Source organism: Apium graveolens, chromosome 10 (genome assembly GCF_009905375.1).
Source record: "Apium graveolens cultivar Ventura chromosome 10, ASM990537v1, whole genome shotgun sequence".
Lineage (NCBI taxonomy): Eukaryota > Viridiplantae > Streptophyta > Magnoliopsida > Apiales > Apiaceae > Apium > Apium graveolens.
The window spans coordinates 29,313,818-29,339,933 of NC_133656.1; the positions used below are offsets into that span (position 1 = coordinate 29,313,818).

At 35.3% G+C, this 26,116-nt stretch overlaps 1 protein-coding gene across 1 annotated transcript; it reads left to right on the forward strand.

Annotated features, from left to right (window-relative positions):
* Positions 1–153: 153 nt before the first annotated feature.
* Positions 154–18,375, forward strand: LOC141690297 (uncharacterized). The gene is made up of 4 exons (XM_074495025.1): positions 154–587; positions 2,675–2,713; positions 17,702–17,786; positions 18,034–18,375. The coding sequence occupies exons 1-4, from the start codon at positions 213–215 to the stop codon at positions 18,114–18,116; spliced, it is 582 nt and encodes a 193-aa protein (XP_074351126.1). The 5' UTR covers positions 154–212; the 3' UTR covers positions 18,117–18,375.
* The last annotated feature ends 7,741 nt before the right edge of the window (positions 18,376–26,116 follow it).

Below are 26,116 nucleotides of genomic sequence, written 5' to 3' on the forward strand. Positions count from 1 at the left end.
ACTGGAACGGGACCTCCACAAAGGGACTGTCCACTTTGGCGGACCCGATGTGGTTGCTCTTAGTATCACGTGACCTTAGGCACACCATAGAAAATCCCTTAATTTATCGATATTTAAATGTACTTGGTTATTTTGGGGTTTCGTTTTCTTAATCTATATTTTTCCATATATAAGCAACCAATGAGGGATATACAGAAAGCAAAGGGCGCAAGATGAGAGCAACAAAACTAGACTCACCTAAAAGAAGCAGAAGCGGAAGCGGAAGTGGAAGCGGAAGCGGAAGCGGAAGCAGAAGCCGTTCTTCATCTGGGTCAATCTCCACAGCCGCAGCTTCTAAACCATCAACAACCACTGAGTTTGTAAGTGAAGAGCTGTCCTTTTACCAAACTACCCCTTACAATAACAACCACCCAAGAAGCTTTCCTCATAATGTGAAGCAAAAATGTTGGGAAAAAGCTGAAAGGGTTAAAGGAAGAGACCCTGATAGGTGGCGCCGTGATGTCCTTGGGAATACCCTTTTTCGCAAACTTGTCGGCTGCCCCGGTTGTCTTTGTCATGATTATGATCATATTGTGCCTTTCTCCAAGGTACTAATGTTCTTTATTTTTTCATTTCTTTTTGTTTCGATATATTCAATTGCCTTGGTTTGTGTTTACGACTTGTTTGTTTGTTTTCTTCACGTTGTTCAGTGTATTGTGTAGATAGATAATGGTTAAATGCATAATTGTAGTTCAACATTTAATTTTTTAGTCAAGTGAAGAGAGTACTTGAGTTCATGATTTTTTTGTGAACTTGTAATATATATATATATATATGCGAGAGCCATAATTAAGGCTTCTGACTGCTGAAGCTCGGCTGTTTAATGAACTGAGTGGCAATTGTGCTAAATACTAGCTTAATTCTGGAGCCTGAACCAAGCCTAGGTTGTGCTAAAGCTATGACATTATTTGGTTAATTCTATTTCGTATGTCTCTTGCTGCTCATTTTGTTGCATTGGTTTCGTGGATAGCTATTAATACGATTTGGCAATTATGAATAGAAAGATATACAATCAAACATAGTAGGTCTTCCTTACAAGATCCTAAGACTTTGGGATGGTAGTAACTTGACATGGTGTGGGAGTTAAGGTAAGACTAGAGGTCTCAACCCATCTTTAGTGTGACCAGGCTCCCTCTTGACCTATATTGGAATCCTTCCATCTTTCTGGCCTCCATAGTCCCATACTGGAAGGCCCACCTGCCTTTTCCTTGAGCCATACTGGGTAGCTTATCTGCCTCCTCTAAGTTCATGCTGGAGGCTGTTTGAGATTGTTCTGGACCGTTGCAACCATAACTCTAATACCACTTGTTGGGCTTGCTAAGCGAACCTAACTTCACATTACTATGATATTGTCCGCTTTGGGCCGAGCCCGCACGAGTTTGTTTTTGGGCACATCCCAAAAGTCCTCATCCTAACGAAGTTAACTGGCTGCTTATATTCTAGCAAATTGCCCCTCGCACAAACGATATGAGATAACTCCTAACAATCTCCCCCTTTACATATCGAGCCAGACATCTTTCGATTATGCCTTCTTCAGTGTGACTAGGCTCCCCCTTCACCCATACTGGAATCCTTTCAGCTTTCTGGCCCCCCAGTCCCATATTGGAAGGCTCACCTGCCTTTTCATTGAGCCCATACTGGGTAGCCCATTTGCCGGAGTCCATTCTGGAGCCTGTTTGAGATTGTTCTAGATCGTTGCAACCATAGCTGTGATACCACTTGTTGAGCTTGCTAAGTGGAACTTAACTCCACATTAGTATGATATTGTCCAAATTAGTCCGAGCCCGCACGGATTTGGTTTAGGGCCACTCCGAAAAGGCCTCATTCTGATAGAGTTATCAGGCTGCTTATATTTTAGCAAACTACCCCTCCCACAAACAATGTGAGACAACTCCTAATAAATATGCCTAAATATGCCTAGAGTCATTTGAATCGAGCTGTTTTGTACTTGTGATTAAATTTTGAGATAGAAAGTTTAATCATATTTTACTATATATGACATTATTTTTTATGGGTTAGATATAAATTATTTTTTACTATCACCAAAATGGGTGGTAATGTTTCACTTGAGATGATTCTGGATTTTATATCCTTTAGTTTTAAGCTTATGCTCATGTGTGATAAGGGCTTGGATGAACATGTTATCAAACAATGTGTTTATAATTCAATCAACACTTGTAAGCAGTAATTGGTAGGTCAAATAAGCTTTATCTGAGTTGATGAATCGATCATGTGTAGGATTAGTATTGCTCTTGTTTCGAGCCTACCATACTTCATTGTTTGAAACTTGTGTTTGTAATGTTGCATCCACAAACCATCTTACATTTTTAGAATTTTGTGCGTTTGTTGAGAATGTGTCATTGTGATATTGTTATGTGCTATGAAAATAAACATTCCCATTGGTTATTGTTATGTGATACTTATCTTGAATGCATTTTACTTGTAAGCCATTAACCATCCGTCAGATGTGCCTTTTTCTAGTCTTATTTTTTCTTATCATCATGTTTTGGAGTAAATACATCTGTAAGTTGTAAATAAGTAGATATCTTATTCCAGAGAATAAGACTTTTCTTACTACTCATGAAAGGTTCAGTTCAATTCAACTGTTGCTTGACGTTGTACTTTTTACTTTCAGGGCGGGCAAAGCACATTAGAAAACTGTCAGGTTTTACAGGTGCGTTACTTTGCAACTAGTATTAAAATGGTTTACTGGGCTGAATGTTCTTCCACTATTTTTTTTCCTATTGCATTTCAGTTATTGTTGTATTTGTTTATTGCTATGACTATGTCTTCATTAATTTTAATGAATACAAATATATTGTACACAATGCCTCTTATTATCATATGAGCTGTAATTTCATCCTTCTCATATAAATTATTACGTTTGTGAGCATGCATTGACTTTAAAATTATGGTAACCGATAAGGAGGAATTAGAAGAATGATCCCGTAATCCGATTTGTGTTTGATAGTGACTAACTGTGAACCTCAATGACAGTATCAATTCTGATTATAAGAAATGTAAAACTTTAACTCAATCAATTAATATTTGGAGGGAGAGGGAAGAAGATTAATGAAACAGAGAGTAAGAACGATAACAAACCCTAGCTACATCTGTAAATTCAGGACCCTTCGTATGTGCTATGTGCATCACCCTGATGATTTCTGGCGAGGTGAAGTTAGATAATGCAGAAATGGGAGACAGGTATAGTTTCCCGAATTTTGCTTGGCTGGGAGAAAGAGATGAACATCCTCCAGTTTTTAGTTGGAGAACACATGGTACTGTGCTTCTAATTTCTTGAAATACGCTTGCAAGCAGAAAGGTGTTAGAAACTTAGATTATATGCTAGAGAGAAAAGAGAGAAATCTGTTCTATAGATTATAGAACAAGCCAACAAGGGCAGAAGTGTTTATGCTATGAATTGTGTTCATACTTCTCCAAGTATTACATTGAGGCTATGCCTCTCTTTATAGATAAAACATGAGTAATGAAGCCTATAATAAATCTAATGTAGTAACTATGAAACTCGGTGGCTACTCTTCCTACAGTAACCGAGTACAATGATGATGTCATATTGACGACCTAAAGCATATTTATGTCACCATTATTGTTGTCTGTTGATATTTGACACACCCCCTTACTCGAAATTCCATCTTGGGATGAAATACCAATCTTGGGATTGAAGAGTGGAACACAATTCCATCTTGGGATGAAATACCAATCTTGGGATTGAAGAGTGGAACACAAGGAGCCCTTAAGCATAACCTTAGTGTCCCACCAGACCCGTCTTAGGATTGATCCATATTGGGATTGACTCATCTTGGAGTTAACAATTCATTTTGAGATTGACCCATCTTGGAATCGACCTTTCTTGGGATAATTTTCGGAGAATTTTGGGTATACCGGAACTCGACTTCACGACCATGCCATACATTTTAGGCTGTCAAACAATCATAAGAGTTGCTACAGTCAGTGTATGTTTGGTAGACTAGTATGTTTGGTAGACTGCGTGCATCCCTTTAAGATTGTCCAAGAATAAGTCCTGCTTCCACGAGAATGAATGCATGATATAGAAGTGAACTGTGTGTATGTATATCTATATACACTACTTCTGCTGTTGTTATGGCAGTGAACCGAGTTTATGTATATGTCGACATACACTACTTATGCTGTTTTCATTCATGAATGAACCTGTCTTGACAAGGGGAAATCGCCTGTTAACTAATAGACTATATGCTGGCTTAATCTTTTTAGATTCTAACAGCCCGATCAGCCCATATATTGGTAATAATTTAAAGCCCAATAATAAAAGTAAGCCCACTCAAACACAACCAACTGTATAGGCTGTCAACTTTTTTTTAATACCAGGCCCAGTAACAGAAGTCTGACCCATGTAACAACTTAAACAAACTAACTTCTGTTAAACTCATGTCCAGTGACAAACACTGCATATATCAACTCATCAACTAAACCAAACCAAAGCAAACATACCCAGTATATCCCGCTTAACGCAGGGTTTGGGGAGGGTAAAATGTACGCAACCTTCCCCTCATTCTAAAAGAATGAAGAGGCTCTTTCCTGAAGACCCTCGGCTTGTGTGTGCATGTAAAAATACGTAAAAAGTGAGATGAACAATATAACGTATATGCAAAAATCAATACCAATTTGAAACAAACCAAAAAATGCTCACTTAAATTAAAAAGATTCGAAACAAACCTTAGCCCAGAGTATTATTCACACGGGACTTACCTAAAATCCACTTTGAATTGGGTAATGATGAATAAGTACGAATCTCGCACAATTTTCAGTGCCATGTGAATGTAAAATAGATCAGATCACGAAGATGTGCCTTTATGAATACTGGATGAAAACAGTTTGTAGACGTTTGTATTCTTTGTAGTTTGTGCTTTGCACTTGATCCATTGTCCATGAACAAATTGATGCGCAAATTACGAGTAAAAGAAGACACTAAGAATTTGGATGTGAAAAGAAATGTCTCCCGATTCATATACCAAATTGCATTTGTCCCAAATAAAATTTTGAACACCAAACTCTTCTTTCTGACAAAAATTTTGATTGGATTTCTTTGAGAATTGAACAAGATGATCATAGTCGTATTGGTTAAATGGATATGATGTGCCATGTCTGCTTGAAGGTTAGGAATTGTGATGGGCTGAACTCATCAACTCATTATGTAAATAAACTCTAGCCCAAGTAAAATAATCCCTTGTTAAAAACACAAACAATACACACAGTTATGTAGATATCTGTATATATAGGTATGTATGTATATCTTCAATTCTTCAGAGATTAAACTTACTTACTGGGTTTGAGCAAAGAGTGTATCAATCAACTCATCTAAAGAAGATGATGAAGAGAATCAGATGATATCAAAAGGCTAGCAAGATTTTCGGTGGCATTGCAACTTTTGCCAAACTGAGATGACCTTCGTTTATATATTTACTATGGGAAAACAAGACCTGGGTTTCTGTTTGGTTGGTGTTTGATGGCCAGTTACTGTTATGAACAAACGGTAAGTATGATTTGGTGTATGTATGAACTCATCCGATTTCCATCTACCAGGGGCACGTGAGAGCATGAATCTTAGTGGTTCCAAGTCGGAATCTCGCCACAGACTTGCCTCTTTGTGTGTTTTGGTTTTGTGTCAGGGTTTTAATATTGAAGAACCCTAACTAGGCAGCTTGGGTTTCCTTTGGAAAAACAACAAAGCTTCAACTGAAAAACTCATGATCTGATATCATATTAAAAATTTAGATCATATGTTAGAGAGAAATCTTTTCTATAGATTATAGAACTGGGGCAGAAGTGTTTATGCTATGAATTGTAATTAGACTTGGCAAAATGGGTCTGTATCCGAAAATCCGAATCGAAATTCATCAAACCGAGATCTGATCCGAGATCTAAATTATACAAACCGATAATTATCCGAAAACCAATTTAAACCGATCCGAAAATTACTCGAACCGATAATTTAACCGAAAATCATCCAAAATACAAGATCCGTTTATGACCTGAAACCGATCAAAACCGAATAACATATTATCTTAAACCGAATATGACCCGAAATAAGCAAAAATCATACTTTAAACAATTTTATGTTTATGATGACATAATTATTTAATCATAATCTATTGTAAAAGTACATCATATAATATTAAAAATACTAAATATAATAAAAATATAATTTTTTAACTCACAAGTTGAAAAAATTAATAAGTTATGATCCGAGAATTTCCGGACCGAATTTAATCTGAATTGTATTTTGTCTGATTTTACATCCGAATTTCATATGATTTTAATCCGAATTAGACCCGAACCGAAAATCCGTCCCAAATGGTCTTCAAATATATTATAATGCGAAAGCGATCTGATCCGAAATTGATCTGATCCGGAATCGAACCGGTTATCCGATTTGTTAGGTCTAATTGTATTCATACTTCTCCAAGTATTACAATGAGGCTATGCCTTTATTTATAGATAAAACATGAGTAATAAATGACTATAATAAATCTACTGTAGTAACTATAAAACTTGGTGGCTACTCTTGCTACAGTAACCGAGTACAATGACGATGTCATATTGATGACCTAAGCATAATTATGTCACCATTATTGTTGATATTTGACAAAAGGTATAGGTGGAATTTTTCCATCTCTTCCGGTTTTTAAATATTTTTTTATTTTGGTTTGCTGCAAACCTATCATAACAATTGAGTACTTAGTTCTTTTAGGACAAATAATTTCACATCACATCCAGGAAACAACTTGGAAATGAAGAATGCACTCTTCTCTTTTAATTTTTTGCTAAAAAGCTAATGCATTGAATAAAAAGGATATGTACGGGGGATATACCATAAGGAGAAGAGACAAGCGGCACAAGCCTTTAAGTCAGCACTCTACACAGATTAAAATGAAAATACAATACAACTTTATGATATTGATTGTTTTGATCTCTCCATACGTGTAGCATCCGACTTGAAATATTAAAACTTTTGAGTGTGCTAAGGTTCTGGCTGGGATATACCATAAGGAGAAGAGACAAGCGGCACAAGACTTTAAGTCAGCACTCTATACAGATTAAAATCAAAATACAATACAACTTTATGATATTGATTGTTTTGATCTCTCCATACGTGTAGCATCCGACTTGAAATATTAACTTTTGATTGTGCTTATGAGGTTCTGGCTGGGATATACGATAAGGAGAAGAGACAAGCGGCACAAGACTTTAAGTCAGCACTCTATACAGATTATAATGAAAATACAATACAACTTTATGATATTGATTGTTTCGATCTCTCCATATGTGTAGCATCCGACTCGAAATATTAAAACTTTGATTGTACTTATGAGGTTCTGGATTCTGATGCCCTTTAGCTCGCAACCCTTGCGTGCCTCTGGGTAGATTTGAGCAATTCCTTATTATGTGCCTGAGCGTAGGATCTAGGATCTAGTCACAGGTCTAGATACGAGAGAATTCGTATGTGAAGCTATGGTGAATTGTTCTCAGCAAGACTCGTCCTTGACAGAGCCCCTTTTTAAGACTTAATTTCCAGAGAATAAAACTTTCCCTCTTCTTCCTCTCCAAAGGCCTTTATATAGGCTACATATAGGTTGCGTAAAACAGGAACACAGATCCTAAATTATAGGATAATTATTTGGAAAACAGAACAAAACAAAACAGGAAATAACTAATAAGTCTGGATGTCCCTATTGCTAATACTCCTGGTGATTTATTGCCTTTCTTAAATTGATCTCCTTCCCATTACTATGTTTATTAATTTGATCACCTTCCCATTACTATGTTGACTTCCCCCTCCTTTTATAATACTTCCCAGTAAATGCATCTATATCATCACTCCCCATCGCGTCTTTTAGCTTGTCCTCAAGCTTAAATTCTGGGTAGGCTGCTTGGAAGTGTTCAAATGGCTCCCATGTTGCATCTTCGCTGGAACAACCTGTCCAATGTACTAGCAGCTCACGTTGGCCCCTATTAAGCCTGCTACGGATAACAGTATGGGGTGTTGGCAAACTTTTCCCATCAACTACAGGAGGTAAATTAGTCACAACTTCTGGAGGAGGACCCTTGTACTCTTTGGGAAGAGACACATGGAACACATCGTGTATTCTACTACCAGCTGGAAGCTCAAGTTTGTAAGCCACAGGTCCCATGGTGGCTGTAATTTTAAAAGGGCCAAAATATTTTGGAAGGAGTTTATGATACTTTTTTCGTGCTATTGTTAACTGACGATATGGCTAGCCAGACCTAATCTCCAACTGCAAAACTCAACTCCCGATGACCAGAATCATATGTGTTTTTCATTCGTTGTTGAGCTTGTAAAAGCTTATCACGAGCAGCCTTCAGTACTGCATCCCTCTCCAGCAGAGCTTTATCCACTGCATCAACTCGTGTAGAACCAGCTGAATAAGAAAGTAATCGAGGAGGCAATCTGCCATAAACGAGCTGAAAAGGAGTGTTTCCCAAAGAAGTGTGATACGAGGTATTATAACAATACTCGGCCCAAGGTAGCCAATCAACCCATTGTTGAGGTCGATCACTTGTCAAACAATGTAGGTACATTTCAATCGTTCGATTAACCACCTCTGTTTGACCGTCTGATTGAGGATGGTAAGCTGTAGAAAAAGCTAGCTTAGAACCACTTAGACGAAATAACTCTTTCCAAAACAAACTTAGAAAAACCTTATCACGATCTGAGACTATTGATTCGGGTAGTCCGTGGAGGCGAAACACCTCTGCAAAAAAGGTAGTAGCAACAGATATAACCGTAAATGGATGAGCCAACGGAAAAAAATGAGCATACTTGGAAAGTCGGTCAACAACCACCATAAGGACAGATTTACCTCGAACCTTAGGTAATCCTTCCACAAAGTCCATGGAAATATCAGCCCATACCTGTTGCGGGACTGTAAGAGGTTGAAGTAATCCTGCAGGTTGTAGATTTTGCCACTTGTGGCGCTGACAAATCACACAATTTTGTATAAACTCTAAAACAACACGTTTCATGCCCTTCCAATAGAAATCCTGATTAATACGTTGTATCGTCTTTTGTCCACCTTCATGAGCCATATCATGAATAGCTGAAATCAGAGTTGAGATAATCGAAGAGGTGGGTAAAAGATATACTTTACCCTTGAAGAAAATTAGTCCATCCTTTACATTCCATTCAGCCCCCAACTCCCCTTGCACAATGCGTCTTTGCAATTGTTGTAATTCTTGTGAGGTAGATATTTCTTGTCGAATTGCATTAAGGATTTCAACTCGAGGAAGAGAAATTGCCATGAGCGGGGAGTGTTCCTCACATCTAGACAAGGCATCAGCAGCCTTATTTAACTTTCCAGCCTTGAATTCCACTCGAAAACCGAATCACATTAGCTTGTTGATCCAATGTTGTTGTGGTGATGTGGTAATGCGCCGCTCTAACAAATATTTAAGACTGAAATGATCAGTCCGAACAAGGAAGTGTCTGCCCCAAAGATATGGTCTCCAATGAGCTATTGCTTTTGCCAATCCAATCAATTCTTGCTCGTATGCAGCCAATTTCAGATGGCGGTCAGCTATTTTGCGGCTGAAATAAGCTACTGGATGACCTGTTTGTTGCAATACAGCCCCAAATCCGCTTCCAGAAGCGTCACATTCGACCACAAATTCCTCTTTGAAGTCTGGTAACTTCAAAACAGGGGCTGTTGAGAGAGAGGTCTTTAAGTGATTAAAAGCAGTGTTTGCTTCAGTACTCCACTTGAAAGAATTTTTCTTTAGTAAACTAGTTAATGGTGCAGCCAGTAGTCCGTAATCTTTGATGAATTCCTGTAATAACCGGCCAGCCCTAGAAAACCCCGTAAAGCCTTAGTTGGTTTAGGTGTTGGCCAATCTGTGAGGGCCTTGATTTTTGTTGTATCAACTTCAACTCCCTCTCCGTGAATGATATGTCCCAGATAATTTACATTTGACTCGCCAAAGGAACACTTAGATTTCTTTAAAAACAACACATTAGAGCGCAAGAGTTCAAAAACTAATTTCACATGTTGCATATGTTGAACCCATGTTTTGCTATAAATTAATATGTCATCAAAGAAAACCAAGACAAACTTACGTAAATGAGGTCGAAAAACTTCGTTCATTAGACTCTGAAAAGTAGAAGGACCGTTGGTAACCCCAAATGGCATGACCAGAAACAAGTGCCCATGGTGGGTTCTAAAAGCTGTCTTTTCCCTATCTGATGGTGCCATTCTGATTTGGTGAAATCCTGCTCTTAAATCCAACTTTGTAAAATATTGCGCTCCATGAAGTTCGTCCAACAACTCATCCACTATTGGTATTGGAAATTTATCTTTAATAGTGTTGGCATTAAGTTCACGATAATCCACACAGAAACGCCATGAGCCATCTTGTTTCTTGACTAAAAGTACCGGGGAAGAGAATGGAGATTTACTTGGCTGGATAATTCCTTATTTTAGCATCTGTTCACATTGTTTCTCAATTTCATCTTTTTGAAAATGAGGGTATCTATAAGGCCGGACAACAATAGGTCCTTTCCCAGGTAACAAATGTATGCGGTGATCACTCTCGCGGCTTGGAGGTAAACTTGAAGGCTCTAGGAATAAGTCAGCATATTCTGCCAATAAATTATCTAATATTGTCATATTCGAATTCCGTGTTTGCATCAAACTGAGCCGTGCCTCCGCTAAAGGGGGTTGTCCCTGCCACATGACCTTCTTTCCGTTGAGAACAAATTTCATAGTCAAAAAACTAAAGTCCCACAAAATTGGTCCAAGGGTGCATAAATCCTGGTCTTTTCCAGATTTCTAGACCCAAGCTTGGAAGTAAGCCCTCACGCAGAAAGTTATGTGTGCTTCCCGAATCGACCAACACAGAAACCGTAACACCACGTACTTCTGCCAATAGCTGCATAGTGGGCGAATTTCGTGTTCCTCTGATGGCATTCGAAGAGATCTCAAGGTCACTAGCTTTGTCTTCTTCTGATTCACTATCATCATCGGGAACCTCAATCCAGAACAACCTTTTGCATTTGTGCCCTTGTTTATAGGATTCATCACAATTATAGCACAGTCCCTTAGCCCTTCTTTCCGCCATCTATGCTCGCGTTAGCCTCTTGACAAAAGGTGTTGAAGTGTTCGTTCGATTGCTACTGCTATTAGGCTTCCAGAATTGTTCCCCACTTTTGGTGTTTGCATTCTTGTTAGATGAGAAAATAGATTCATTATTGTTGGATTTAGGAGTGGACCAGCTTCCATTGACACGCGAGGTTAAGGTTCCGTGTGACACTAATTGCTTCCTTTCTAATGCTCGAGCCATATTCATGGCAATACCAAGATTCCCTGGTTGCTGTAACTCAATATCAATTCTCAACTCCTCTTTTAAACCAGCAGTAAAAAGATTTACTTGTTGACGCGGGTTAAGATCTGAAGTTCTGGCCAACAACGACTGGAATTGGCGTTGATAATCTTCAACAGATCCATTTTGTTTGAAATTGGCCAACTCGCCAAGAGGATTACTACTCATAAGGGGCCCGAATCGCACATGAAAACATTCTTTAAATCTCTCCCAGTTCATATCTGTCTCCTCCTGTTCAATTTGATCAAACCAAAGTTGTGCCTCACCTAATAAGTGGAAGGAAAGTAGTCCCACCATATCTTCTTCAGCAATCTTTTGGTTGATAAAAAAAATTTCACATCTTTTTAGCCATCCCAAAGGATCTTCAGTGCCATCATACGTAGGAAATTCCATCTTAGAGTATCGAGGTACCATAAAACCTCTTGACTGGGAATCATTCGGATTTCTATTACCTGAACTTCCTCTACTGCCATGAATTCTGCTGTGTTGCTCTCCCCCGCTGTCTTTATCAACATCTTTCCCTTTCCCTTTAACCGATATTGACAACTCTGCCATCTGCTCTTCCAGTGCACGCTGTCGGGTAGCCATTTGTTCCATAAACACATCCAATTTACTCGCTAAACTTTCCGCATCACCCATGACGGATGGCTCTGATACCAAGATGTTATGTGCCTGAGCGTAGGATCTAGTCACAGGTCTAGATATGAGAGAATTCGTATGTGAAGCTATGGTGAATTGTTCTCAGCAAGACTCGTCCTTGACAGAGCCCCTTTTTAAGACTTAATTTCCAGAGAATAAAACTTTCCCTCTTCTTCCTCTCTAAAGGCCTTTATATAGGCTACATATAGGTTGCGGAAAACAGGAACACAGATCCTAAATTATAGGATAATTATTTGGAAAACAGAATAAAACAAAACAGGAAATAACTAATAAGTCTGGATGTCCCTATTGCTAATACTCCTGGTGATTTATTGTCTTTATTAAATTGATCTCCTTCCCATTACTATGTTTATTAATTTGATCACCTTCCCATTACTATGTTGACTTCCCCCTCCTTTTATAATACTTCCCAGTAAATGCATCTATATCATCCCTCTCGTGACCAATTAATGATATACGCTCGATTACTGTTTATAGATGCAAGTTGCAACTTTATTTGTGTTACATTATCATCCAAGAACTATAGTCAACAGAGGTGTGTAACAGTTAACCAGCAAGAGTAAATAGTTTGTTACAGTAATTGGTTACAGGTTGTACCCTATATAAAGGACCTTATATCTCTGTACACTCATATAATATACTTTTGTAACATTTCTTCTATCAATGTAAATCTGCTTCTTCATTTCTATCAACTGATATTCATCAGTTTGACATGGTATCAGAGCTATACTTCGCTCCATTAGTTTCATTCCACTGTGTGAATCTTCATCATCTATCTCAATTGATATGATTGATTCAATCGATCTCTTGAGTTCATCTTCAATTGTGTTTTCAATTGCGTTTGTTCGATCTCTCTGCGATCTATTTCTCGATCTCCTTGCGATCTATTTCTCGATCTCTCTGCGATCTTCATCGAGTATTGTTTGTGTTGTAATCTGCCTTAAAACTGCAATCTTACTTCAAGCTTATTTCAATCGAGTATTCAAGTTGAGTTTTCAGATGGCTACTTATGCAGCAGCTGCTGCAGGCACTCATACTGCTGGTAACTCTACGATCATTGACATTAATCATCCATTTTATCTCCAAACGTCTGATAATCCAGGTACACCTTTGGTTACTCAACTTCTTACGGATCAGAATTATTATCAGTGGAGTCGATCTGTCTCAATTGCACTTTCTGCTAAAATGAAACTCGGTTTAATTGATGGTACAATACCTAAACCTTTACCTACTGCTGCATCTTTTGCGATCTGGTCTCGATGTAACGATATGGTTTTGTCTTGGCTTTTGAACTCCATGACTATAGAAATACGTAATAGTGTTGCTTATTTTGCTACTGCAAAAGAGATATGGGATGATCTTGCTGTTAGGTTTTCTCAGTCGAATATGCCACGAGTTTTTCAACTTCGTAAGGATCTAGGTACCTTGTGTCAAGGTACAATGACAATCACTCCGACGATTAGTCAAGCTTTCTCTTTGTTAATTCAAGAAGAATCTCAGCGAGAGTTTTCCAAAGCTTCTCAGTCCCCGCTTTCAGACACTATGGCATTGACTGTTAAATACAACAATTTGTCAAAGTTTAAGTCTAATTCTCAGCCTTCTGCATCTTCTTCAAAGAGACAGACATCTGATTTGGTTTGTGATTACTGCAATTCTTCTGGTCATACTAGAGAGAAATGTTTCTGTTTACATGGATATCCAGACTGGCATAAGCTTTATGGTAAGCCTAAACCGAAACCAAGGAAAAATGTGTCATCTGCTGTTTCTGGTGGAACTCAGAAAACTGCTGCTCAAGTTTCCATTAGCATGCCTACTGCAAATGATTCTGCTTGTCACTCAGATTCTTCTGGTAACTCTACAATGCTATTCACTGATGCTCAGTGTCAACAATTGTCCAAGATGATACATGAGTCACTCAAACAAACTGCAAATTGGAATGCTTCATCCTCTGGTTCCCAAATGACTGGTATTACATCTTCCAATTATTATGCTTGCTCTATTGTCACGGTTAATTCTGTTTTAACTCCAGAATATGCTCAATCTCATACGTGGATTCTGGATTCTGGAGCAACTAATCATATAACCAGTCATAAACATCTGTTACATGATATCAAGCCATTACAAGCTGAATTATATTTACCAGATGGTAAAACTGTTGCTATATCTCACTCAGGCACATTGCAGCTAACTACAGACATTGTGTTAGTTAATGTTTTATGTGTTCCTGAATTCAATTGCAACCTTATCTCTGTTGCTAAACTACTCTCTCACCCTTCCTTTAATCTTGTTTTTGCTTCCAATTCTTGCATTTTGCAGGACCTTACTTTGAAGAAGGGGAGAGATTGGTAAACTTCAAGATGGATTGTATAAATTTCATGTCCCTTCTCAGTCATCTTTGTCAGATTCCTATAGAAATTCATTTTCTCCTAGTTGTAACACTGTAGTAGATTCTAATGCTCATTTGTGGCACAGTCGTTTGGGACATCCTTCTACCAGTATTCTTAATAAAATTTCAGTTGTTCATCCTCATTCTCAAGACTTTAATGACTGTGATGTATGCCATTTTTCTAAACAACACAGGAACCCTTTTCCTCTTAGTACTAGCCAGAGCACTGAACTGTTTGAACTTATTCATCTGGATGTTTGGGGACCGTATAAGCAAGTAACTCATAATAATTACAGTTATTTTCTAACTGTAGTTGATGATTTTTCAAAAGCAACTTGGGTGTTTTTGTTTGCGTTTAAAACTCAAGTTCCCGCCCTTGTCAAGAACTTCATTGATTATGTTAAAAATCAGTTCAAGACTTCTGTTCATATAGTTAGATCAGACAATGGCACTGAATTTACCAATGCTGATTTAACTTCTTATTTTCATACTAATGGCATCATACATCAAACTTCTTGCCCTGCTACACCTCAACAGAATGGGCATGTTGAAAGAAAACATCAGCATCTGTTAAATGTAGCTAGAGCTTTAAAATTCCAATCACAGCTCCCTAATTCTTTTTGGGGAGATTTTGTTCTTACAGCCACTCATTTGATAAATCTACTTCCAACTAAGACTCTTAACTATAAAACACCTTTTGAAATTTTATACAAATCTGCTCCCAACTATCTTACTCTTAGAGCTTTTGGGTGTTTATGTTATGCTACCAATCTTCATGTCACTGATAAGCTTGATGCCAAGGCTATCAAGGGAATTTTCTTGGGTTATCCCTTTGCGAAGAAGGGGTATAAAATTTATAACATCAACACTAAAAAGTGTTTTTATTCCAGAGATGTTAGTTTTGTTGAAAATTGTTTTCCTTTTGCTTCTTCTCAACTTCATACCTCTGGAAATATTTCTGATCATCCATTATTCCCTAGCATTTCTTCTGTTATTCCTGAAACTGATCATGTCAGTACTCCTCCTGTAACCCCATTTTTGGAGTCAACTCAAGTTGATGCCTCTACTAGTTCTGAAATTCCCAGAACTGAATCTGATCATTGTGTTCCAGTCTCTTCTACTAGACCAGTCAGACAGAAGAAACTTCCTGCTAGGTTTCAGGATTTTTCTGGTTTACCATCAACACATGTTGTTGCTCTCTCTCTCTCTTTCTTCTCCTGCACAAGGTAAGCTTCCTGTTTATCCTATTCAAAACTATCTCTCATATGCCAAATTTACTCCTAGATATCAATCATTTCTTGCCTCTGTCAATAAAATTCCTACACCATATAATTTTCAACAAGCTGCATCACACCCTCAGTGGTTTCAAGCTATGAAAGCTGAAATTCTTGCTCTTGAGGACAATAAAACCTGGGAGTTAGTGATAAAACCTCAAAATCATCACATTGTGGACTGCAAATGGCTGTTCAAAGTTAAATATAACTCTGATGGCACTCTTGAGCGTTATAAGGCAAGACTTGTCGCTCGTGGTTTTACTCAAACATTTGGAATTGACTATTATGACACGTATGCTCTTGTTGCTAAAATGGTTACAGTTCGTTTACTACTCACCATTGCTGCGTCTAAAAATTGGAGTGTTTATCAGCTTGATGTCACCAATGCTTTCTTGCATGGTGACTTACTAGAGACTGTCTATATGCAGCTGCCTCCCGGCTATGCTTACCTTTCTTCATTGTGTCCCGCTAATACTCATGAGTATGTTTGTCGTTTGAAAAAGTCCATTTATGGCCTTAAGCAGGCTCCATGCAGATGGTTTGTCAAGTTTTCATCTGCTCTTAAAAAATATGGTTTTACTCAATCTGAGAGTGATAATAGTTCATTTACTCTTCGAGTTCAGACTGTGTTTGTTGCTATTCTTGTCTATGTTGACGATATATCTGCTGTCAAGAAATATCTTCATACTCAGTTCAAGATCAAGGATCTTGGCCCTGTTAAATACTTTCTTGGTATTGAGGTGGCTCGAGCTGCTGATGGTTTTTACTTAAACCAGCGTAAGTATGCCTTAGATCTTCTTCGTGATACTGGTCTAACTGCTTCCAGGCCTTCTATTGTTCCTCTTGAACAAAATCATAAGTTGTTGGCCAATGAATCTGCTTTACTTAATGTTTCTGAAGCTTCTTCTTACAGACAGTTAGTTGGGCGTCTCATTTATCTTACCATTACCCGTCCTGATCTTTCCTACCCAGTTCATATTTTGTCTCAATTTATGAATTTGCCTCGAGTAGACCATATGTTGGCTGTCTTTAAAGTTCTTCGATACATCAAATCTTCTCCTGGCATGGGTCTTCTTATTCCTGCTTTGCCCAACTTAAATCTTACCACATTCTGCGATTTCGATTGGGGGGTGATCCCACTACTAGGCATTCATTGACTGGTTATTGTGTTTTACTTGGAGGTGCTCTGGTTTCCTGGAAGTGTAAAAAGCAACACACCATTTCTAGGTCATCTGCAGAGGCCGAATATCGGGCCATGGCTGACACATGTTGTGAGATCATTTGGTTGGTTGCAATTTTGAAAGATTTTCAGATTCATCCACCTTTGCCTATTCCCTTCCATTGTGATTCTAAATCTGCTATCTATATTGCCTCCAATCCGGTTTATCATGAACGCACCAAGCACATAGAGATTGATTGTCACTTGGTGCGTGCACAATTTGATAATGGTTTGCTGGTTCCTACTCACATTTCTACCAATTCACAACCAGCACATATGTTTACTAAAGCTCTAGGTGCTGCTACTCTAAATCATCTCAGTAACATGTCTGTGATTACTTCCAGCCTATCAACTTGAGAGGGGATGTTACATTATCATCCAAGAACTATAGTCAACAGAGGTGTGTAACAGTTGACCAGCAAGAGTAAATAGTTTGTTACAGTAATTGGTTACAGGTTGTACCCTATATAAAGGACCTTATATCTCTGTACACTCATATAATATACTTTTGTAACATTTCTTCTATCAATGTAAATCTGCTTCTTCATTTCTATCAACTGATATTCATCAGTTTGACAATTTGGCTTCTGCTTATACGTTCTGTCTGATGATTTCTAAACTTTTCTATAGATGGTTTGAATTTGTTCCAAATATTGTGTCTAAAACAGGATCTTCAGTCAATAAGGTTTAGCAACAAAACTTATATTTGTATCCTTTTTTTTGATGCAGGCAACAGTTAATAGATCCAAAGGGAATTGTACTGAGATATCTAAAGCTGATCTTATTCAAAAGAGCTCTTATTGCCAAGTTTCGGGTATTTAACAACTGTTTAACAAACCAATCTAGAATGACATGAACTTGAGCTTTTATCAAGGACCACTAAATAGAAGAAAATAAAACATACACCAATTTTTTTAGATTTGCCCAGCTTATGGAATAGAATAGAAAATGCAAGCATGTAGTTAGTTGATGGCTAATAGGCTATAACTCAAAATGTCAATTTGTAGCAAAAGCGTCGAATGTAATATTTTGGTAATGCTCTTTAGTTTTTGGTTGTTCAGGCCGGGATATGGATCTTCTGGAACTATCAGCGTATGGCAACGTTCGTCGAGGACAAGATGATGGGGGATGTAGAATTCAGTAGCAAGCATTACTGTTGGTGTTACTAAAAGCAAAAAAGAAAACTGTTATGCTGACCAGTTTAGATTGTCACAGGATACAGAATTATGAAATCTAGGCAGAAGGGAATACTTCTAAGACTTTTTTGTACCTTAATCCATGTATGTATCAGTTGTAATTCTGCATCATGTAAAAATTTAGTAAAAGTACTTGTTAGAGCAAGTCCAATTCTAAATGTAAAATGGTTATAGTCGTCGATATAAAGTGGACGTCTTTGCACTCCATTATTAATTATTGGTTGATGTGGCAAGAATGGTTATGGTCATGTTTGATCCTATATATGACTAAGTATTCATTTATGCATTTATCCATCCATGTATAATTATTTATCTATTCATATATAATTATGTATTAGAGTTGAATTTTATGATTTTGGTCTCATATTATAGCTATAAGACTAAATATAGTTATGCATTGGACTTGCTCTTAGCTGAAAATTCAATGAACTTATTTTTTTTCATGTTAATCGGCAATTTTTTTTTTTTTTTTGTATATTAACCCAACAATTTTTTATAAAATTGTCAGATTTGATTTTTAGTTTGAAAACAAAGCCATCAATAGTTAGTTAGGTCGGGTGATATAGACCAACTCCACACAAAAACAGAAAACTAAGACGTGTTTGGTTGATAGTTAATGTGATCGGTTAATGAAAATCGGAATTTTAAATCCAAGTGATAGTGTTTGGATTACCAATTAGTGGTGGGGAATAGAAATTCTATTCCCTCTTGGTGGGTAAATCAAACCCACAATACGTCTTGGGTTTCCATTTCATTCTCATTCTCATTAACCCCCATTCCCGTACCCTCCATTTCCATTCCCGATTACCATTCTCATGATGCATCCAAACGCTTCTCATTCTATGATGCATCCAAACGCCTCCTAATTTATTATGAGGAATGCATCAAATTATATTAGCTATAAAGGAAAAGTTAGCTTAATAATTTTATATATAACGAAAATATAAACTAACCTTTATTTGTCAGTTTAGTTATTAAGAAATATTAATTATATGTATATAATTCTATTATTAATAGAAACATCATTTCAAATATTAAGATTAAGATTGAATTGATTTCTAAACGATGATATTTTGTTAAGTGAAGCCACTGTGTTTACTGATAATCAACTTGAACAAACATAAATTATTTTAGCTACCCTAAGAATCAGTGTTCTAAAATTCGTAAAACGACATTGTTCGTTGAAGATATCTTTCGGTAATTAATCTATAATCGGTGATTAATTATAATGATTAATTAGAGCATTATCCGGAATAAATATAATATATATTTATATATATATACACATATCATTAAATTTTCAAAAAATTTATAAAAATAATATCACAAATCACTAATTTATATTTGATATTTAAATGATGTATACATATTTTTTATAATTGATTTGTACATAATAATAAATACTGACTACTTAGTAGTTAGAAAGTTAGTACCTAATATATATATAAATTAGATAAAAATTTCTGATTTGCTAAAATTAGTTACATAACAAATCAATGACAGGAAATTGTGAAATGAATAAATCAGTTGAGTATATTTTTGGGATAAATAATAGTAAATTAATTAAAAACTTATTCAAATATTAGAGATTAGGATTTAGGGGTAGGTGATAGTAATATAATATTTATTATTAAATATTAACTATTATTTTGAATTTCATTTTTTTAAAAAAATATTTTTTATTAATTTTCATATTTTGACTGAACTATCTGATTTTTGACTCGAACTGACTGATTTTTGACCGAATCGACCGACTTTTGACCGATATTTTTAAGAAAACACACTTTAACCCTATTTTTAATTAATCAAAATGCGACATGTACGAACCCGGATTAATCAGTAGATTAATCGGTTAATCGACCGATTTTTAGAATAGTGTCAGAAATTGTTAAAACAATATTTTGTTGACTTTTGTTCTTTTTATCAGTGGTGGAAAAGGTGGAAAAGCAGAAAAGTAAAAGATAAGATATACATCCCTCCTAGTTTTTTACATTAAGAGTGGTGTTGGACATGCATTTTAAAACCCGATATTCATTTTTATTATTTTTTGATAACTAATTAAGCGGCAGTTTGGAACAATTTTGAATGAAATAAAATAATTCACCCTCGCATCATGCAAATTGCAAAGCAAACAAAACATTATTGTAAAGTATAGTTTCTTAATTTTGTTAACTCTTTTTCCTAAATAAAAATAAGATATTTAAAATTTTATACAAAAAATAAATTTATAAATAAATTATGAAATTGTTTTTTTGTAAAGTGTGAAAATACGTATCTTACAAATAAACCATGAAATATAAGTAACTGTAAAAAAGTAAAGATAGTGAGACTAAAGAATGAGTATCAAATTTTGACCCAACAATCTCCCGCTTACACAATATGTGGCTTACATTTGCTCACAGCAACAAAATATCTTGGATTTGTTTTCTCCTTTTCTCAACCGTAAGTGGGGAATATTAAACAAAATATATTGGTAAAATATTTTTTTTAATATTTGAAAACTAGGATGAATAATCCGCGCTTCGCGCAAAAAATAGATTTTAATATTTTGTGATTAGTAAGAATATAAAATATAAGATTAATATTCAAATATTAATGATGAAAGGTAATTTTCCAAAAAGTTTTCATACAATTAAAACAAATTATTATCGTTACTTTGAATAAAATAAATTAATTAACATACCTATTTCAATTAAAGTGCGTTCAATCGAAAATTTGGAAGACTTGCCCAAAAATATTATGCTACTTGTATAAAAGAAAGATGATCCATGTATTTTGTTATGTGAAGTATTAGGGTGAGCATTCATGTAAATTCTTTAATAATAACCTATAAAATTTGTAGCAAAATATTAGCAAAAAAATTTAACTAAAATTTGTTTAAACTTTTTATATTTACAGTTAGTTAAATTCTAAACCCATACTTATCTATATTATCTTAAAGGCTACTAATGCCCATTTAAAATTTACCCACTAAATTTACTCATAAATTTACCCATGACCCACTATCCATGACCCATTTAATTTTTTTACACATAAAACATTATATTATACACATATCCATGGATTTTTTAAGATTTAAATATTTTATAACCTATATACAAACTAACCTATTATACAGCTAGACCCCCCTAATTATAGCAACTGATTAGTACGTTCAAATTTTTTTGAATTTTAAAATTTAAACATCTTATCTAAGGAAAGATTTGCATGATTTTCTCACATCGTTACAACACCAATTCAATGATAATTATTGGTTTCCTTATTCTCTCATTCTTTATTTACACATTCAATTATTTTTTTTTTGAAATTCAAATTTCCTTAATTATTTCATATCCAATCAAATTGCCCAATTAATATTATATGTGTGCTACTCAAGTTCCACAATTTTAGCCACGAATACGATAAAACTATCTATTCAAATATATCTGCCTTCAAAAACCACTATTTCAAATTATATCAGACATTTATCTCTCTCATTCTTTTATTTTCAATTCTTTTTCTTTTTATTCGACTTTTTACTCTTTTTTTTTTGTAATTTTAGTATAATTTTTTTTATTGATTTGATATGTAGTCTCTTTTACTCTTTCTTTTTTGTAATTTTAGTATTACAAAAATTATTTTTCAATGGTTCCATTTTTACATTATTTTAATTATTTTTTAATGGTTCTATATATATCTATATCTATATTATCTTAAAGGCTACTAATGCCCATTTAGAATTTACCCACTAAATTTACCCATAAATTTACCCATGACCCACTATCCATGACCCATTTTATTTTTTAACACATAAAACATTATATTATACACATATCCATGGATCTTTTAAGATTTAAATATTTTATAACCCATATACAAACTAACCTATTATACAGCTAGACCCCCCTAATTTTAGCAACTGATTAGTACGTTCAATTTTTTTTGAATATTTTTCTCTCTCAAACTGGTGCTAAATGTAGTAACTGATTAATATGTTTCATCTGTTGTGCTTCTCAATCGAATGATTTAGCTCCGCCGATCTCCTGTCAAGCATGGATTCACTGTAATATCCGGGATATATCGTGTAATTATTTTTGCTATTATATAATTATTATGTGTGTTCAGTATCTATTCTGTGAGCTAATTGTTAAGTGTTATCTGTACTTGAATATTCAAAAATAATATTAATTGAGTATTTTAATTTTTATATGTCCAAAATAAAATATAGATAATTGTCATATCTTCCTAATTATTTTTATGTTGGTTTATGGATTTATAAGAATCATATGAAATTTCTAAAATCTTTTTCCGGGTAATTAAAATCTATTTTATAAAAACGGGAACCAACCGACGTCAACCGTTGTTACGTTTTTGGAACCCGAAACTCTTTCGAGAACTCCTTCCTAACCTAATTGTAATATTCCAAGCATATTCCATGTTTCGACTTTTTCGATCCGGCTTACGGTTTGTCCTGCGCGGGTCCCGGCGCAACATTTTCGATACAATATTCGTTTCGGTAAATCAATAAAACCCGTATTTTTGATAAACGGGAGCTTTTTATTAAACTATCCCAATTATCACTTCGTAATACGTGTAACCAGGCACTGAGACCAAGACCGCAGTACAAATTGTACTGATTTGGATAATTATCCCGAAAACCGATACCGTTTGGATCAGTTTTTACAAATAAACGTACCGTTTTATATCGGGAATGATCCAACGGGATACTAATTTTCCGTAATTATAAATAGCCTTTTACCGTATTTTATTTCGTATCAAAATCATTTGCAGACAGATAATTATATAATTTTCAGAGAAAAGCCCTAATTACATAAACTGTTCTAAGAATCAAACAGCAAAACGAAGGCGTTACCGATCTCTGTTTTCAAAACTTGAGTAACCAAAACGAAGGATTTGAGGTGTTCTATCAGATTCTGAGCTTTGTTTCACTGCAGAAATCAAGGTTATTTTTCTAAAAATTTATTTATTTTCGAATTTATCTTATTAAAAATATGAATTTTTGTTCGGATGATTGTTTGTATGATTTGATGATTGCATGTTGTAGAGCTTGTTTTCCTGATGATTTTCATATGTCATACGTCTGATTTGGAGTTTAATAACATGCTCAAAAGTGGGTTTAATTTTCGAATTTCAAAATTAGGGTTTATAACCCGTATGAATGTTCTTAATTGAAATTTGGGGGTTTCTTATTCTGTGATAGATTGATGTTGTGTTATAGTGGGTTGTGTTCTCTGTGAAATTTGCAATCTAGTCGTATAAGTTTCATGAACCAACGAGGTCTGTAGAGAAGGGAGTTGTGTTTTGAAGTTTTCCGATGTTCGCCGGAAACTGGAAAACTTCACGGCCAAATTCCGGCCAACTCAGGGATTGTTAGGTTGTTTTGATTGCATGATTGTATTCCTGGTAATTTGTAGATGTGATCTGGAGCTTGTGGTAGTGTGAGGAGGTCAAAATCGTGTTCTCCGGCGAACCCGACTGTTTTCCGGCGACGGGGTATAAAATTGCAGTTTGGTCCCTGGACTTTTGGGGACGATACAGTTAGGTCCCTGAAGTTTCCAGACTTTGCAAATTTAGGATTCCTGTTTATAAAATGTTTAAAAATCATATTTCCTATTTATTTTTATTATAAAAATTCGTTTTTAATTTTTGAAAATTCTAAAAATTATTATTTTAATTCTGAAAATTATTTTTAATTCACAAATAAATCTAAATTAATTAGTTAATTAATTTCAGTTAATTTATAATTGATTAATTGGTCAATTAATTCGAAAATTAATTGATTAATTGATTTAATTAAATATTAATTGATTTTAATTAGTTATTTAATTAGATTTAATTATTTAAAAATGATTTAAAAATTCTGAAAAATAGTTTCGAGCTTTAAAATATTATTCTAAATTATTTCCAAGGCTCGATAATTATTCTAAAATTATTTCGGAGCCAGAATGGGCCAACCGAACCCTGTTTATTAACCCGAAATTGATCCAACGACCCGTTTTAATTTCGAAAAATGTTTTAAAAATCATTTTAAATACCAGAAAGCCTATTTATGACCGGAGACTTCTTTATAAATAATATATCATTGATTACGTGATGTATTATGTGCTATATGTGGCTTGTTAATTGACTATCGGTCTATATATTCGGTGTTTACTTGATTATTACATAACTTTTAATCCGTCAATCGGATTTGGGTAAAACGAAGGGTAGATAGAAGTATGTGTTGAATAGAATTCCATGAGTAAATTATTGATAGATGCTTATGATATGTGAGCAGAAGAGGCAAGACGTAAGAAAGGGAAATAGATAGTTGAAGAGTAAGACGGTTGTGATTGGAAACGAGTGTTGTGTAGTAAGCTAATATCAGGCAAGTGTTCTGAACTTTCTCGAGATATTGTAGTACTTGATAATCCTGTGATATTGCAAGTGCTTTGAAGCACAAAAACCTAAATCCTGATTTCAGTTATTGTCCTTGAGCCATGAATCATATTCTTTCTAATCCATTGATTATTGTATACCAAACAAGAACCAAAAATCTACGATACTACTCTACAAATACATACAAACTAAATACCAAACACTGAAATGAACTATTATATACTCAACCCATGGTATCTTATACTTTGAAAGATCGAATCCTTGAAACCTTGAAACGTTGATTCCTTTGTTATCCAATTCTTTCATTACCCAGCATCCAAGCTTTTAAATTGCCTTATTGATCCTTACAAGGATTGAAACCCTTTCATTGTTAAACATTTATTGTTGTTAATGATTTCGGTTATTGTTTACTATTGCATATTTTGTTATTATGTTAGAATTTGATTGTTTTTATAAAATTGTGGACCAGATTCGTGGTCAGACCATATAATGGTCAAGTTAGGCCAATGTGTGCCTTGGATCCAGTAGTTAGAGCAATGCTGTGTGCCTTGCTCGGGGTTAATGCGTGACTGATCAGCAGCCTAACCTTGGTTTTTAAATTAAAAGTATAATATCCAATTCTAAATCATAATCCATTGTTCACTTGATATCATAAACATATTCACCTGATGATCATTATTCTCAGTTTTGTCATTGTGACTTGCTGAGCTAGTTAGCTCATTCGTGCAATGTTGTTTATATTCTTTCCAGTTAAAAAGGAACCAGTTGGTAAAGAGGATCCCCAGTCCAGCGCGAGAGCTAGGGGTTCAGGTTGAGAAAGCTGAGCTAGTAGGCTTCTTTTGGAATAATTTAAGTTTGTAAAAGTTTGTAATAATGTTTAATACTCAGTTTGAATTTGAAATAGTTGGGATTTGAACGGTTTGTAATATATTAGTGTGTTTGGCTTGTGTGCATACTTTAACCTGTTGCGGTCCGTGGTGATTGGTAAGTAGGGTCATTGCATATATTATTATTATCTTTATTATTAATATAAGCAGGTTATAATTAAGATGTGTGTGTGGACCCCAAACTTCTGACCCGGGTTTGGAGGGCGCCACATTCATGCTCCCTGGAATGCTCAGGATCTGCAAGGACATCGCTTTTAGGTTTGATTTCATCATGAATAACTGTTAACTATCAATCACGTTAAGTGTTATATGATTTTGATTGATTTTATGTTTTTGTCCGTAGGGTTGAAACGTTTGATTCGTAGCCAAGATTCATCAGATCAGGGCTCAAATCAATCTTTTCTGTTGCAGGCTACCCCAAGTTTTCCTGTTTCTGAGTCGAATGGTGAATATTATTCTTTCTCTTACATTTTGTATGTAGATTGTGTTCTAATTCATATTCTTATATTCGTCTCATTGAATTAGTTGTGAAGCGTAGAAACGTATGTGTTGAAAAAGAAAATTAGAGTCCCAATGTTACAGTCTCGAATCACAGTCAACAGGTTCTGCATTATCATCTGGTATGTTTTCCATTATTATTGTTTATTATCTGTTACATTAGTGAATGTTGGGAACTCATGATT

Bases quoted from the DNA above. Each gene is read 5' to 3' on its own strand.
- LOC141690297 (XM_074495025.1), top strand. From the start codon at position 213: ATGAGAGCAACAAAACTAGACTCACCTAAAAGAAGCAGAAGCGGAAGC. The intron at 588-2,674 runs GTACTAATGTTC...TTTTACTTTCAG, and splicing joins ATATTGTGCCTTTCTCCAAG to GGCGGGCAAAGCACATTAGA. The intron at 2,714-17,701 runs GTGCGTTACTTT...TTTTTGATGCAG, and splicing joins AAAACTGTCAGGTTTTACAG to GCAACAGTTAATAGATCCAA.